General features: G+C 39.8%; 2 protein-coding genes across 2 annotated transcripts in view; one reads left to right on the plus strand and one right to left on the minus strand.

The window, feature by feature from the left end:
- Nucleotides 1-4,554: 4,554 nt before the first annotated feature.
- On the plus strand, nt 4,555-5,325 carry LOC145432374 (uncharacterized). Its single transcript, XM_080309179.1, has 3 exons — nt 4,555-4,811; nt 4,903-4,907; nt 4,973-5,325. Exons 1-3 carry the CDS (start codon nt 4,555-4,557, stop codon nt 5,323-5,325), a joined length of 615 nt encoding a protein of 204 aa, XP_080165305.1.
- Nucleotides 5,326-7,242: 1,917 nt separating this feature from the next.
- The window catches only part of pgm5 (phosphoglucomutase 5), a 30,805-nt gene continuing 25,667 nt past the window's right edge, over nt 7,243-12,380 (minus strand). The window contains exon 11 of the mRNA XM_026188058.2: nt 7,243-7,529. Within this exon, the coding sequence (XP_026043843.1) occupies nt 7,440-7,529 (90 nt within the window). The 3' untranslated portion in view covers nt 7,243-7,439. The remainder of the gene's footprint in view (nt 7,530-12,380) is intronic.

Here is a 12,380-nt window from a genome sequence, read left to right on the forward strand (position 1 = left end):
GTGGGCTTGTTGTGGTACTGGTCTACAACAAACTGTCAATCTCGTACACACCTTTTTTTGTGTATGCATAAACTACCCTCTTGTATTTCAAGAGGGTCATCAAAACAGTCTTATTATTGATAATAACATTATTGATTGAGCGAATAACTGTATAAAAAGCGCAGTTGTGTACTGCTGAGTGTGCAGCGTGACCCTGATTAATGACAGGGGATGGCAGGTCCTCATCAGAGTCCATCTGATTAATAACCGGCCCTTCAGTCCTTCCCTCACAACTAATGGCTCTCTGTCTCGCTGTCTATTATTATCACTCAATAATGAGATCTAAAAGAAGGTGTGTGTGCTTGTGTGTGTGTGTGTGTGTCTGTGTGTGTGAGAGAGAGGTTTATCAGATATTTGCATATCTAAAATCTCTTGATGTGATGAAATGTAACTATATTTATTTACTCTGTATTTGACAAACTTTACTACTCAGTTCAGTTCTTCGTTATACCACCACTCTGCTAAAATGAGAAACATGCAGTACATTTAACTGCATCAGAGTGCAGAAAAAGAGAAAAGAGAGCACTGAAGGAAAATATCAACAGTGGGAATTCTAGTATGTGACCAAAAAGGTGAGGAGGGAAGAAACAACAAAAACAGAGGCTTCAGTATAGGGTTGGAAAGGATCACTGAATTTCCTGATAAGTATGAAAATGATATAACTTAGTTCCCTTGACCTTTGAAGTCATCAGATCAAATAATATCACATCAGTGTCCGTCCTCTCCACCTATAGGAGTATAGGTGGAGAGGACGGACACTGATGTGATATTATTTGATCTGCATCAAAAAGATTATCTTTTTGAGGAATTTTGTTGCAGCTCCACAAATGACTACTAAAGGTCTTCTGAATAAATTTTGTTTTAGGATTAACCTTCATTCAATTACTGTTCTGAAAGTATATTATAAATGATAAGTACTGTAGGCTTTCTTTAAATGTGGGTGAACTGAATGTTTACAGTCATGTGAAAGAGATAGCTGCGTATACGACTGTAAGTTAATGGTACAGGGATCAATGATAACTGAATGTGTGAAAAGCTACTGTAGTTACCATGGAACCGCCATAATATGACAACAGATAATATCAGCTAATCAGTTAACGATAGGGGCCCTTGCAACAAAACAGCTGTTACGCTGTGTTGGTGTTATTGTGCTGTGAAAAAGCATTTGCCCCCTGCCTGATTTTTTAGTTTTAAATAAATACAAAATGCAGCTTTTAAATGGTGATCTATTTTTTTAAGGGGAAGACTTTAAGAAAAACGTATTGTGGACTGACGAGACAAAAGCTTAACTTTTTGGAAGGTTTGAGTGCCGTTACATCTGACGTTAAACTAACACAGCGTTTCATAAAAACAACATCATGCCAACAGTAGAAAACATGGTGGGGGTAGTGTGACGGACTGAGCCTGCTTTGCTGCTTGAGGATGACTTTCTATAGTTGATGGAACCATGAATTCTGCTCCCTACCAGAAAATCCCGAAAGACCAATGGACAATGATCTGAAACCCAGATCGGACATTCGTGCTCGAAAACCCTCCAATGTGGCTGAATTAAAACAATTCTGCAAAGAAGAGTGGGCCAAAAATCCTCCACAGTGATCTGAAAGACTCATTGCCAGTTATCACAAACACTTGATTGCAGTTCTTGCTGTCATGGTTAGCATGATCAGTTTTCCCATGGTGGTGAGCATTGTTTTTTCCATAATAAATGAAATCATCATTTAAAAACTGTGTAATGTATTTACTCGGGTTATTTTTTCTAAATGTGAGGAATAGGGGGAAAAAACTAACTAGGAAATCAGAAAGAGAGCAAATACCTTTTCGTGTCACTGTACACACACAGAAGAAGAAAGTTGGAGGTACACTGAGATATTATTTCTCACCTACAGTCAAGCTGTTGTAATGGCACAAACACTGAAATCCCCATGGGCAATGGTGCATTCCCAGATGAAAATTACACACAGCAGCACTTGTTCCTGATTATTTCCCGGCTGTCTGCTATGTACAGACGGCAAATTGCGTGTCATTTATGTCTTGCAGGTCAGCCTATTCATACTATCGGTCATGCCAATTTGCAATAGTGTGAGAGGTAAACACTCTTTTTTTTTTTTTAGTCGTCATCTCCAAATTCAGCCAAAGTGGTCAGAGTAAAGTTTCTGTGCTGCTAAAAATACCTCAGTTTGAAATCTCACAGGGCGCCGGGCCCTGTGTCAGGATTCTGAATTCCTGTTACTGATTCATAGGAGTCACTGTGCATGCTAATCACTTTCTAATTCCAGCATACTAACAAGCTGATACATGACACGATCGTCACATACAAACAAGTTGTTGCAAAAACATGGCTGTGGTGCAAGCTCTAGATCAGGGGTGGGCAATCTCAGTCCACGAGGGCCGGTGTCCCTGCAGATCTCACCTTGGGTCAACACATCTGAATCACATGATTAGTTTGTTACGAGGCCTCTGGAGAACTTCAGGACATGTTCAGGAGCTAATTTAGCCATTTAAATCAGCTGTGTTGGTTCGAGGACACATCTAAAACCTGCAGGGACACCGGCCCTCGTGGACTGAGATTGCCCACCCCTGCTCTAGATTCACATTAAACTGAGGGAGTTAACGCCACACTGATAAGACGCTCTGATAAGGTCCATAAAACCATTACACTCTGAAAGTGTAAATAAGAAATCTGATGACTGCTGCATTCATAAGAATTAGAAGGGGGGTGGACAGCTCTCATTCATAATATCATTCAAGAGTAGCTCATATGCCTTTTATAAATAGGTGACTCATGATGATGATGACAAATAAACAAGGGCAAAGTGCAATGCTAAGGGACAAACAGAAAGGAGAGGCAGCCATGAATGTCACATAACAAAACATTAAACTCTCTTTACCTCTTACCTCTGAAATTTTTGCACATTTAAAACATGCAAAGCTGCTGTGGATGTAAGCATTTGCACAAATTTGAACAGATTTGTTTTCAGAGAAAGAAGCCTTTGCGTCAGTAGAAACTGTAAAGATAGACAGAGTTTGTTATTCCTCTTTATGTGACAGAATGTGAATTAATACTTTCATTTTCTTATAATAGGCTTAAACATTATAGGATGTTGTCAGCAACAAGGCCAAAGTACACACAGAGAATTCAAGGATACAATCTATCCAGTAGCAGATTTAAGAGGTACGAGAGGAAAAACATAAAAGATGAATACGTATTGAGTGACATGGAACAAGCACGGACGCATGAGTGACGAATATTCAGTATGTGAATCAGTTCTCCAGTTAAGCAAAACAGGTCTGCAGGTTTATTGGAAAATTACCTTTTTTATTTTTATGTGTGTGTAAAACAAATCAGTTTCGCGAAATGGAGTCGGTTTTATAACCACCTTTATTTTTATTAAAAGACAGCTTTTTTTTCTTCAGTTTCATTCCACTGTTACATTTGTTCAAAACAGTAAAACAAAAAAGAACACTTAAACTACTGGCCTGTATCCAGTATTTTTTGGCTCCAATATTGAGCAGGTTAAATAGTAATTTTTTAAAAACAAAAAACTATATTTACTAAGCCAAAACATTTAAAGTTAAGCAGTATTTGTGTTTCAGGCATTTTAAATAATGTCCTTGATGCTATACATGCGGGGTATAAACTTAAGAATGGTACTTAAAACTGCCACTGCACTTAGAAAGGCAGAATATATGAAGGAGTACTGTCCTTTTTTGTGTGCATTTTTACTTGTAGACTATGTAAAGGGATCAGGAAATAACTGCTGTATCCACTACCTCTTAGTTAGTCAATAATTATGTGATAATTATGAAGAATTAACTTGTATTTATATATCATATTTTTTAGAACGTTTGCTAAGTGTGCACATGCATTATGTTCTAGTGAAAATCAGTGGTTTACAACCTTCTTAAGCTTATAAAGCCTTAAAATGTTTCAGAAACAGAGTTGTTGTTGTCTTTGACTTCCTTTTATTTTGTGATATTTTGCTGGGACTATTTTATCTGGTGTTTCAGAAGAACAAAAGTAGCTTTTCATTTTCTTTTTTGTTTATACCATTACACATCTTCGTGACTCAGATTTTTACATAATAGGTAACCACTGAGTCTTCATCTTCTCCTCCAATCAAGCCTGTCTACATGCGCTGCTGATACCTGTCTAATAAGCTTTGGTTGTTGTCTTTTCAGAGCTCAGCTAAAAGACGATCCTCTGGCTGTGTGTCTGCCTTGCAGTATCGCTCTAATTCTTCTGACCTTAGAATAATACTGTGTTAATATACAACCGAGAGGAGGGCAGGCCCTTCCCCGTATGTCTGAAGAGGCAGGGCAGCTTTAGCAGGCTGACAGTCTCTGCTACAGTTCAGTACTCAAACGTAGTCAGGATTTTTCTACTACTGGCAAGGCTACACTCATGTCATCCTGAAAGGTACCGAAGAGATACTTCATTGCTACTTGTGAAAGAGCGTCTTTCAATCACAGGACAGAATAGACAAAGAGGACTGCAGTAAAATGCAACAAGTGACCATGAATGTGAAGAAGCAGTTGTTGTCCTTATTTTGTTTTCTTCTGCCTTCTGTGGGACTTGTGTTGATGTGTACCGGGATCTACCTGGTGTCCCAGGAGAACGTGCATGAGAAGGCTCTGAGGGTCATTTTTGTGTATATCATGATTGGCTGTGGCCTCCTGGCTATGGTCATTGGGGTCTGCTGGGGCCTCTGCTCAGGCATAAAGACCGAGAGAATTGGACGCGAGCGACACATCCAGGTCTTCACTATTGAAAGGTAAATCTGTGTTTTCGTAAGAGGTGTGCATTCAATGCAAAAAACAAATGCAGAAAAAAATGTTTGTGTACCATAAAAATTCTTTGAGTAGAAATTGTACATATGATTGTACATATAACATTAGCCCCTATATTAAATATATTAAATATCTCAATTCTTAGTTTGTATATATGAAACAATACACCAAATATCTATCTATCTATCTATCTATCTATCTATCTATCTATCTATCTATCTATCTATTTTCCCTTACAGACTGAGCTCTTTTCCTCCTTCATATGAAGATTCCCAAGAAAGTCAAGTCTGCCCTGATGCGTCTCCTGGGTTTATGGTCATAGTCGATAGCACAGACATGCTGATGAGCCTGGCTCCTCCGTTGTACAGCCAGGACAGCCCAGAGGCCCCAGACTGCAGGTTTAGCTGGGAGCAACCTCCACCATACAGTGAAGTTGAAAGTATTCAGCAGGGACATATGGATGCAGAGGAGCTGAGGGAGCGCTTGTCTGGACACTGAGGGAAGAACAGTTTTTGCCTGACTGGTTGAGAGAAAAAAAGGAATGCAGATTGCAGAAGTGAATGACTTCCACACCAAGCTGAGTGAGAAAGTTCCAGAACAACTGGAAATGTTTTTATGTCACTGGATCGCTCAAGTGCCAAAAGATGGACAGCAGAGATGTGCTGACATCATCTTTCTGCCATGAATCTACAACCTAGTGTCTGTCATCCGTCGTCTAACAGGCCTGAGGGTCTTTACACGGGTACGGCCAGAATGAGCCCCAGTTTTAAGCTGCAAAAATTATTTGGTGTGACCGATAAGCATGGTTGTATTACTCCAGGTGGACGAGGTTTCATTTAACAAGGAGAACTTACTTTTATCTGCACTTCATTCAACCACTGCTGTGTTGGATGATTTAAGCATTAGAAAATGCATAAACTAGTTTTTAAAGGTTAATCTTTGAAGCCTGATATATTGTCAGAGTTGAATCAGCTTTACTCAGCATAGCAAACGGGTAAGCTCACTGTCTTTATCGTCTGTTTGTTCATGGAAATGTGACTTGTAACTATGTAACTAGTGTGACCTAACAATATACTGTGACTGAAAATACTGTCTGACTGTTACATGTTTTCTGCCTTTGCTGAATGTGCACATGCTTTCTGTGTATGACACTATAAGATGTCCTAATAAAGTATTTCAACACATGAAGACTACAACTGACGGCGCACTTTATCCCAATAAAAAGGCCGGTCGAGCACAAACAGCAGCATTGCAGCTAACCCATTTTTATACACAATATAAAGAGGAAAAGAGTGGTTGCTGCCATTTTTTAAATTACACTATTGGTGGTATTTTTTGATGGTATTTTTTTTTCTAATCATGCTTTTGGCTATAATATGCTAAAGCTTAAACAATTTTAACTAAATTGTGTTTTTAGCAACTTGTCTAAAGTTGATAAAGTGCCCCCTATCCCCGTCCAGCTTAAGAAATAACACCTGATGCTATAAAACTGTTGTATGGGGCAATAACCTGCTATGGCTGGCTGGTAATGTCTGGCTGGCTGAGTGAACACATCCTTACGGATATCCACTGGCATATCCTCAACTGATAAAGACAGCAATCAGGCTGTTTATGAGTTCTGCGTGTCTCATTCAGGCCATATAAAGATCAGCCTTCTTCATTTTTTTGTCTCAACACAACAACTTCAACACACTTTATGCTTAAAAGCACGCTCTTTCCTCGAAAGAGCGTGCATTCATACACCTCCTGATATATGGTGTCAGCACAACAAAACACCCAAGGGCAACATATTTCACTAAGTCTGTTTTTTTCTTTTTGTCCTTAAAGCCATCTGACTAAATGAAAAGGACAAGAATTACACACAAATATTTTATTTGGATTAAAAAAAAAAAGAAATAATGAATTCAAACATGATCATACAACATTTTCAAATCCTAAATTAAAGAATAAAAGCTAAAACTGTTGAGAGTACATTTTTCTTTTTAACTTATGTAGGTTTGAAATATGACTGTGGTTACTTATCAAGTATTCATAGAAGAAATATGTTTTAATTTTATGGCTTTAATAAAGTTAACACATATTTATACCACAGTATGCCTTTATACTGTATGTATTATGGTGCAGTACTAGCCTCGGTTTAGGCAAATATGATGCAAATTTCAACTCATACATGCAAATTAATATTTAATTTTGTTTTAAAGTTTAAACAGAAGGTTAACTAAAGTGTTCAGATTTTTAAAAGGTCAAATAGTTGAAAACATGCTGTGATAGGTTCGAGCAATCTGAAATGTGAGTTTGCACGCTCATAATCTGTTCGCTGTCGACCTTTTTTCATTATTTATCCACAACAATAATTACGCCTGCCACGTTGATCCACTAAATGGTAGTCGTCAATAAAGAACAGAGAACACTGTATGCGACTTTAACTTTATTTTTGAGAGACAAATGTCAGCGGTAAGCATCTGAGTCAAAAAAGAAATGAAAAATGAGGCTGAAACTACAGAGATATTTTAAAGATGAAACCAAGAAAGTAACAGGTGCTTTGAGGATATTTTTCATGTGTTTGCATATGAGTGTGAGTGTTTTTTGGTTGGTTTGTTTTTTTCACTTGCTCATGTGATTACATTTGGGCCACGGCGTCCTGTCCTCTCGTGAATGTTAGAGATCTTCAGGGCAATGGCAATGAGAGGACCCAGCACCACCTGAAGACAAAGTAAAGAGAGCTGAAGGCAGAGCTTCGAAACTCAATCAGACCTTTAAATCTTTCACATTCACACTAAGTTACTGTCGAGTTCTTGAGAATTTCGTGAGCTTTTTGGTCAGTTTTTCTGTGCGAGGTTGGCACATTATACTTATAGACATCACGTGTTAACAGATTCCAGAGCAGATAACCAAGTTAGACTTACGTAAGTCTAGACCTTTAAAACTGTTTCAACATCCGCATTAAGGGGATTTTATAGGAGCTTTAACTTGGTTATTCAACTGGTTCTTTTTTATTTTTACATTTAGAAAATGCATATAAAGTGAGCATGAGACAACAAATAATGACAACATCCCACAAACTTGACATTATGACTAACAGGTTTGCTGTTGGGTCAGTGTTAATTTGAACCCTTTACTGCACAGCAGTAGTAATGAAGGTGTTTGAGGCTGCTGAAGAACATCATCTCCTCCTCCATCCCAGACACCACAGATCCGCTGCAGTTCGCCTACAGATCCAACAGATCCACAGAGGATGCCATCGCCCACGTCCTACACACCACTCTCAGCCACGTGGACAAGAAACAGGGTAACTATGTTTGTTGATTACAGTTCAGCGTTTAACACAATAGTGCCCTGCAGACTGTTCACAAAGCTCAGGGATCTGGGACTTAACAGCCGTCTGTGTGCATGGGTGTTGGACTTCCCCACTGGCAGAACTCAGGTGGTGAGGGTGGGTAGATGCGTCTCTAACAGCATCACCATCAACACAGGAGCACCTCAGGGATGTGTCCTCTCGCCACTGCTCTACTCCCTCTACACTTCAGACTGTGTGGCCACCCATGGCTCCAACACCATTGTGAAGTTTGCTGACGACACAGTGGTGTTGGGTGCCATCTCCAACAACGATGAGGCGGCCTACATGGATGAAGTGAAGAATCTGGCATCATGGTGCCAGGACAACCACCTCCAGCTGAACGTCGGCAAGACCAAGGAGCTGGTGGTGGACTTCAGAAGGGGTCAGCACAGAGACTACAAGCCCATTATCATCAATGGAGCTCCAGTGGAGAGGGTGCAGTCCTTCAAGTATCTTGGTGTCCACATCTCCTCAGACCTGACATGGGCTGCCCACATTCAGGTCCAGACCAAAAAGGCTAGGCAGTGCCTGTATCACCTACGACAACTGAGGAAGTTCAGGGTCTCTCCAAAGATCCTCAGGATTTTCTATACAGGCGCTGTGGAGAGCATCCTCACACAGAACATGACATCGTGGTCCGGGAACAGCTGTGTGAAGGACCAAAAAGCTCTCCAGAGAGTGATCCGTACAACAGAACGCTGCTGCAGGATTGCTCTCCCCCCGCTTCAGGACACCTACACCAGGAGATGCCGGACTAGAGCAGCGCAGATACTGAAGGACCCGTCCCATCCTGGCAACAAACTGTTCCAACTTCTGCAATCTGGTAGAAGGTTCCGCATCTTCCGGGCAAGGACAGAGAGACTCAAGAGGAGCTTCTATCCCCAAGCCATCCGTGCCCTAAACACACACACCCGCCCTCTCACATCATCTATAATTGACTGAGACAGGACTCTCTTCCAGACACTCTAAACCAAGGCACAATGTACATTTCAATTCCTTTAATTTTAAATATGTTTATATTGTCTATCCTGTAAAATAGTCAGATGTCTATTCATATTAATGTACAGAATTCACCTGCTTGCTGCTACTACTGCACATTCACCCAATGTATATACTATATATATATATAATGTTCTCCCCCCCATTTTTGCACATGTCGAGGAGCGTGTCAGGCTACATTTCACTGTGTGTTATACTTGCATAACTATGCATGTGACAAATAAAGAACCTTGAACCTTGAACCTTGGACCTTGAACCTTGAACAGTATTGTGTGATGGAAAACAACAGACATGTACAGGGCCGTGCAAAAGTCTTGAGACACCCCTCATTTCTTTATATTTTGGTTGAAAGTAGCCAAACCTTGTCTTTACAAAAATCCAGCAAGGACCTGAGAGATGCATCTGAGCCTTCAGCTGATCCATCTACTGCTCACTGAACCCTCATCAGAAATGGTCTCAGTGGAAGAGTGGCTGTCAAGAAGCCATTGTTAAGGAAGGGAAACAGGGAGATAAGGCTGAGGTATGCCAAATTACACACTGAATTTCAGCCAGATCTTGTCAAAATGCATGGAATTATAAATGCAGGAAAGTACAGAAAGATTTTAATCTATCACATAGTACCATGTGGAAAGCAACTGATAGACAACAAATGCATTTTTCAGCATGACATTGATCTGACATATACTCCCAGTCCGGTAAAAACATATGTGGATAGATAAACACACAGTAAAACACAATCAGTCATGGACTGGCCTCCCCAGAGCCTGAACTTCAATATTATTGACAAAGAACAAAAGAAAAACCAGCCAACATCCAAAAGAGAGTTTAAAGTGTCCTTCAAGATGCCTGGAGAACTATTCCTGAAGAAATTATAAGTACATCACTAAATCTATTTACCATTTTCTGGTGATCTCAAGACTTTTCCACAACACTCTACATTGTATGATATTCTCATCCCAAAACTGCTACATGCAAAAAAACATGTATTACACTGAAAGCACAGATTTTACTAAGGCTGCACACAAACATGTGGCTTTTTTTTTAGCTTGGCTGAGAATCTTGTATATAAAATCTGTCCCTCTAATCTAGCTGAGTAAGCATGGCGTGCAATCATGTATGTCGTCTCTGATAATTCATGCGCGCTGGGTAAGGGCCAGAATGATTAGATGTTGAATTTATGATCTAATGATGGATAATCCGAGGGTTCAGTGCAATGCCACAAATAACACATTTTTATTGGCTGAATAAACACAGCAGCTAAATCACAGTTCAGGTATGCTTATCGTAACAGCAGTTTAGCGAGGAGGATTTTCTATTTTCATGAATAAAAAGGGGGATGTAACATTGGGACATAACTTCATGCTGCCCTATACGTTTTGAATTACCGCACCTGCATTTTAATAATAAAAGACTAAAAAGTAATTCTCAAATACACACTTTGTTGCTTTTCTTTGCTTTTTTATGTGGCAAAGTCAGAATTGAAATGTCGTTAATCTGAACGCACACACACACACACACACACACACACACACACACACACACACACACACACACACACACACACACACACACACACACACACACACACACACACACACACCTCTAAATTGCGAAGGCATCTTTATAACTCCCGGGAGTGTTTAAAGTACACTACCTATCCCAAACATCCATAGCCACACAACAAGCTTTCATTGTTAAACACTCCAAAGTCTACAGGCCAGTCATCTAACAGTTTGAATGAAAGTTATAATACATAATCACAATACAACCACAGTACATGCTGTATCCTCTTTTTTTTAACTGCTCAGCCTGACATAAACCTCGGATCAAAATTTAACCATACTTCATCAATTATTGTCTGAAGACGTGAGCTCAAGACAACAAGTGATGAAACCCTTAGACATTTTATCACTACAGAGTATTTACTCTGCTAATATGTAGTGAATTACAGTATGTCAGAAGTAACATGTAAACAATTAGTAAATAAACTGCAGCAGGAGTGTTTTCCCCTGTTCCCTGCTGAACAGCCGTCGAACCGTCTTCTGGCCTTTAGACTCAATTAAAAGTCGCGGCCCTGAATACTCAAAAACAAAACTGCCTGGGAGCAGGCGCTTGTAATCAGGCTGACTGATCAATGGTACACCGTGTGCTAGGTTTAAGATATTAAATAGAGTCTGTTTCTCAACTTCTAGATAACATATTCCAACATTATTCCTCTTGCAATCTGAGCCATAGGTTTTATTTCTGCTATAAACGTCACAAGTTTTGGAACGACTGCTTCATAATTATGTTAAAGGTTTTAAGGGACCCAGATAAATATGGACTCTTTTCATTCCTATTTTTGGGGTTCCACTTGTTCCTCTCTGCAGCACAAATATTTTTCCTTTACATCCCTGTTAAATTTCCTCCTCCTCCTCCTGGAAGTCATCTAATTCCCGCATCCAAGTCTTTGTTGCTTAAAGACATGATGTCAACTGGAAATAAGATGAATTTCACAGCCTCTATGTTTTATCCCAAATTGGGATAAAACAGAGGTTGTGGTTATTGCTTATTTAAATTCTGTACCAACAATGACTGTATATTACTCCATTCATCTTGTGCATATATTTAATCTATGTTATTATGCTTAGTTGCATACATAAGTTTGGACTTTATTTAAATGGTAAATGGCCTGTATTTGTATAGCGCTTTACTAGTCCCGAAGGACCCCAAAAGCGCTTTACACATTCAGTTATCCACCCATTCATGCACACATTCACACACTGGTGATGGCAAGCTACATTGTAGCCACAGCCGCCCTGGGGCACACTGACAGAGGCGAGGCTGCCGGACACTGGCGGGCGCCACCGGGCCCTCTGACCACCACCAGTAGGCAACGGGTGAAGTGTCTTGCCCAAGGACACCATGGCCGAGACTGTCGGAGCCAGGGCTCGAACCGGCAACCTTCCGATTACAAGACAAACTGCCAACTCTTGAACCACAATCGATTTAATTTTATGTTTGCTAAATCACAGACTTAAGTAGTAGTTTAGGAGTATATATGTATATAATTAAAGTTTTTAAACATTCAAATGATAGAATATCTCCTGTGTATCACACAGATACATATCATGCATTTAATATGTTGAAAAAGCTCATTATGAAGCATCATTTCTGCTACTGTGTGCCAACAAAGCTTTCCTGCGGTGGTAAAACTGGCTAAAGATGACATAATAAT

The sequence above is a fragment of the Astatotilapia calliptera genome, chromosome 12, assembly GCF_964374335.1.
Source record: "Astatotilapia calliptera chromosome 12, fAstCal68.1, whole genome shotgun sequence".
Taxonomy (NCBI): domain Eukaryota; kingdom Metazoa; phylum Chordata; class Actinopteri; order Cichliformes; family Cichlidae; genus Astatotilapia; species Astatotilapia calliptera.